Source organism: Notothenia coriiceps, unplaced genomic scaffold, assembly GCF_000735185.1.
Source record: "Notothenia coriiceps isolate Sejong01 unplaced genomic scaffold, NC01 NC01_scaffold00011183, whole genome shotgun sequence".
Taxonomy (NCBI): domain Eukaryota; kingdom Metazoa; phylum Chordata; class Actinopteri; order Perciformes; family Nototheniidae; genus Notothenia; species Notothenia coriiceps.
The window spans coordinates 283297-287600 of NW_011343884.1; the positions used below are offsets into that span (position 1 = coordinate 283297).

At 40.3% G+C, this 4304-nt stretch overlaps 1 protein-coding gene across 1 annotated transcript in view; it reads right to left on the bottom strand.

Annotated features, from left to right (window-relative positions):
* pcnx2 (pecanex 2) overlaps positions 1-4304 on the bottom strand; it is a 34798-nt gene that overhangs the window by 12829 nt on the left and 17665 nt on the right. The window contains exons 20-25 of the mRNA XM_010772414.1: positions 3249-3357; positions 2637-2729; positions 2356-2506; positions 1116-1257; positions 849-1026; positions 50-226 (exon numbers count right to left, since the gene is read on the bottom strand). Coding sequence (XP_010770716.1) covers positions 50-226; positions 849-1026; positions 1116-1257; positions 2356-2506; positions 2637-2729; positions 3249-3357 — 850 coding nt within the window. The remainder of the gene's footprint in view (positions 1-49; positions 227-848; positions 1027-1115; positions 1258-2355; positions 2507-2636; positions 2730-3248; positions 3358-4304) is intronic.

The window sequence follows — 4304 nt, forward strand, 5'->3', positions numbered from 1 at the left end:
ACACACACACACACACACACACACACACACACACACACACACACACACACACACACACACACACACACACACACACACACACACACACACACTGTACAGGTCTTAGAGAAAGGATACGAGGCACAGCGAACGGCTGAGCGAAAGCATGGAACGCGCTGCCCCAGGCGATCTGCCAGGGAGCGATGTAAACCAAGATGAAATGGAGCTTCAGCAACAGCTCACGCATCTGGAGAGACACAAACAACACACAGTCAGTCGCCTACAAACAAACCTCATCAGAGCAGAAGCAGCGTTTAAGGGATACTGGAATATTTGACTTTGGAGTTTATTACTTAATTCAAACTAACTTTGTCCCATGGCAAAAAAAAGTGAAAACTAAGTCCACAATGGTTAACAACAGGCATGTCCAAAATAATGTATTCCCCTTTATATGTAAGTGGCAAAAGCAAACAACACATAATGCAGTACAGTTGAGAAGGTCATATTTTATGATCTGACAAAAAGTATATCAACATCCAGTTTTGTCAGATCTGTTGCTGACTATGAAGATTTGTATTACTGATCATTACTGATCCTCCATGACAAGTATACGCACATGTCTTTGAAACTCTTCACATTTCATTTCCAACACAGACTTTCTGTTAAACATCTCACGCCAGAGCAAGGTGCATTATCCTCATGTCTTTTTTATGAACTTTACCCAATACGTTTGTTTCTATTTCTGAGAAGCTGTTGGATTCTGTGTTGAGCGTGTGAGTGTGTTTTTGGTGTTGGAAAGAGATAACTGTTTGTCTCTATCATTCACAGACACATAGGCACACACAGAAACACAATCCCTGCTCTTGTACCTTGTGAAAAATAATAGACATGACGAAGAAGTCCAGCAGGAAGCTCTCGGAGGCGTGCGGACAGTCGAAGTGGAAAAAGACGAGTGTGAAGAGCAGGGTGAGGAACTGGAAGCTGGGGTCGCAGAAGGAGGAACGCAGGAGTTTCAGTCCAGCGACAGTCGTCAGCAGCACGTCACAGCTGGAGGCGGCACAGAAAAGACTTCAGACAACAGATTCAAAAGGTGCTTCGCCACACACACACACACACAGACTCACACACACACTCACTGGATTCCAAGTTTCTTGCGGTGGCTGAGGGCGAAGCCGTCATTAGTCAGCGCGCTCAGAACGATGGCCGGATACACCACGTACTTCTCAAAGCACAGGAGCCCCACGTACAGTCGCTCGAACCACATCAGCACGGCATCCTCTGTAACACAAGAAATAACAAAAATAACACAGCTAGACCATAATCACAGTTTTATATAGAGAGAACTAGTTCAAGGTTTCTACAAGGATGGGTTTAATGAACTCAGGAGACGAGGTCATAAGAGGACTCATAATTGTTGATTGTTGTTATTTCTGCCAGGGAAGGTGCCTTTTTAGCCATTTATATATTTCAGTCAGACAACTCACGTGTTCCTTAATATGTTTATCATAAGCAGCATGTAGTTTGAGTTTGGCGTCTAGGCTCGGGCCTCATCCCTCCACAGATTTACAAAGAACATTGATTGATGAGTTAGATAACTATCACCCGAGCCTACAGGTGGAAGCTGGGGTGGTGGTGGGGCAGGCAAGCAGCAGCAACATGAACAAAGCAGTGGCAGCAGCAGCAGCAGCATAGCGAGGCAGAGACAGGAAGACCTGGCAGTTTAAATAGAGCGGCATGTTTAGGAGAATGTGATTGGTTGGTTGTTAGAGGGACGAGGTGCGTCACGTGTTAGTGTCTGATTGGTTGGTTGTTAGAGGGACGAGGTGCGTCACGTGTTAATGTATCATTGGTGCTCGAGTTGACTGCCTGAACTAGCTCGCAGGCTTCGCCCCATATATTAGATATATATACACATGTATATATATGACCCAAATATGTAAATATGTTAATTTAATTCATTGATTAATTATTTTTAAAGTGACTTAACTACTGTATATCATTTTAATGTTATCTTTAATTGTATTAATCTTTAATCTTGTGTTAATCTGGGCTGTCCTGTTTTTCATTCTTACCCTGTTGCTGTATAAACTACTGAATTTCCCCACGGGGATTAATAAAGGTCCATCTTATCTTATCTTATCTTATTTAAGTTTGTTTACCCGTCTCTTGGCTAAAACAATATTCCTATCACTGCTGAAAACATTTCCGTACATTTTAAAATTTAGAATTCATGCAAAATATGAAGCCATTTCATCACTGTGTGGTCAAATGACAAATGTAGACACCTTTAAAGCCTTGGCGATTATGTGTGCTCTTTGCAGGTAGTGCTTATTTATTAACAGAAACCTCTGGACTATATAAAGTATGCATGCTGACCTCTGGGTTCAAACTGGTGGTACTCCTTAGTCTTGAGAACCGGATGAGAGATCCACAGCCAGGGGTGGTGCTTCCTCAGCTGGGGGATCAGGTAGTGGGTCACAAACCCCACCGTCCCCGCCAGAGCGTACAGCACGATGGTCACAAAGGGCTGGATACAAGTTGGTTTATCATAAAAGAAACATAATGAGGATACATACTTATGAGCCAAATCACTTCCTGCAAACTGTGACAGAGATCAAAAGTAAAGTGGGACAGAAAGAGGGAACATTATATCCCACCTTGAGAGACAGAAAGACGGTGCTCGCAGTGAGGGCGAAGGTTAAGATGTAGGCAACGGAGCACACGACTACATCCGACAGCAGGATCTCCTTCTGCAGAAAACAAGTGAGAGGGAGAGCTGCAATCATTAATAATCCACACTGAATGAAAACCCAGTCCCTAATCAGACTCATTTAGGTGTGAGATTATTTCTGTCTAAGCGTACTAACTTTTGAGATCAAAGATGTAACAGCTGGAGAACACTTTTACAATCCACATTAAAACGGTACAAGGCGACGGGATGCTTGTTTTCTCTGATGCATAATTCCCTTTAATCACACTGAAGGATCGACAGCAGACATTGTTTCATTATCTCGCGTGCAAATCTGAGTTTCAAACACTCTGGTACCCGCACACAAAATGTAAGAATTCAACAACTCACATGCATGGTGCTAATAAGTATTCATTTCCTGATGTGATAATTGTAAGTTGACAGAGCTAAATATGGCTCTGGGCTGCAGCAATTCAAAACAATAAAAATAGTTTACTTCATAGGATGAACATTTGCACTGTTAAGTGTTTTTATGACTTCATGGCAATTGCTGATTATAAACCAAATAATCTTTAGTCACCATCGAGTTTTGCAGTTTCTCTGGCAGCGGGTCTTTACTTTCCGTGTCTTCCTCCTCCTCTTCTTCACTCTCTACCAAAGTGGGCATTATCTTTGACTTGACCAGAGATCTGTAAATGAGAAATGCCACATGTGTAGGATGAGACATTAGAAATAAGAAGATAGTGTTTGTTGAATAATATAAAGAGATGTTTGGTTGCCAATCCTTAAGGAAAGCAAAAAACTGACCTTTTATAAACTACATTTTTTTCCTCACAACAAAAAACACATGAAATTCAGGGTTTTTTATGTCTGAAAAGTATTCTCCCCATAAACTCCAAAACAAAACAATTACCGGTATTTGGAATTCTTACTGTTGCAGCAAATAAAGCCATAACTAGAAAATGGCTCAAAGCGGATATCCCTTCTCTTGACAACTGGTACGACAAAATCCATGAAATCTATGTTATGGAAAGAATCACTGAGACTGCCAAGGCACACNCAAACTCCAAAACAAAACAATTATTTGGAATTCTTACTGTTGCAGCAAAAAAAGCAATAACTAGAAAATGGCTCAAAGCGGATATCCCTTCTCTTGACAACTGGTACGACAAAATCCATGAAATCTATGTTATGGAAAGAATCACCTTCTCAATGAGGCTTCAGGAAAACACATTTGAAGAAATATGGAAAAAGTGGAGAATTTACATATCCCAAAGACGACCGTCCCTTGTTTGACTGTTTCTATACACCGATTGAATGTATATGTATAGATGTGTATGTATGGTCACATGTATGTGTGTATGTGTATTGAATGTATATATATATATATATATATATGTATGTTGATATGTATGCATATGTACATGTGTAGACATTTGCTATTTCAAACAACCCCTGTGTACTTTTTCGTTTTTATTTTACTTTGACTAATTTTGTTTGCTATTTCATTTGTCACTTTCGGGTCTCTAAAAATATATGATTTGAAAAACTGTACTTGTACTATAATGTGACCCCAAATAAATAAAGAATTAAAAAAAAAAAAATGTCAGGGTTTTTTATGTCTGAAAAGTATTCT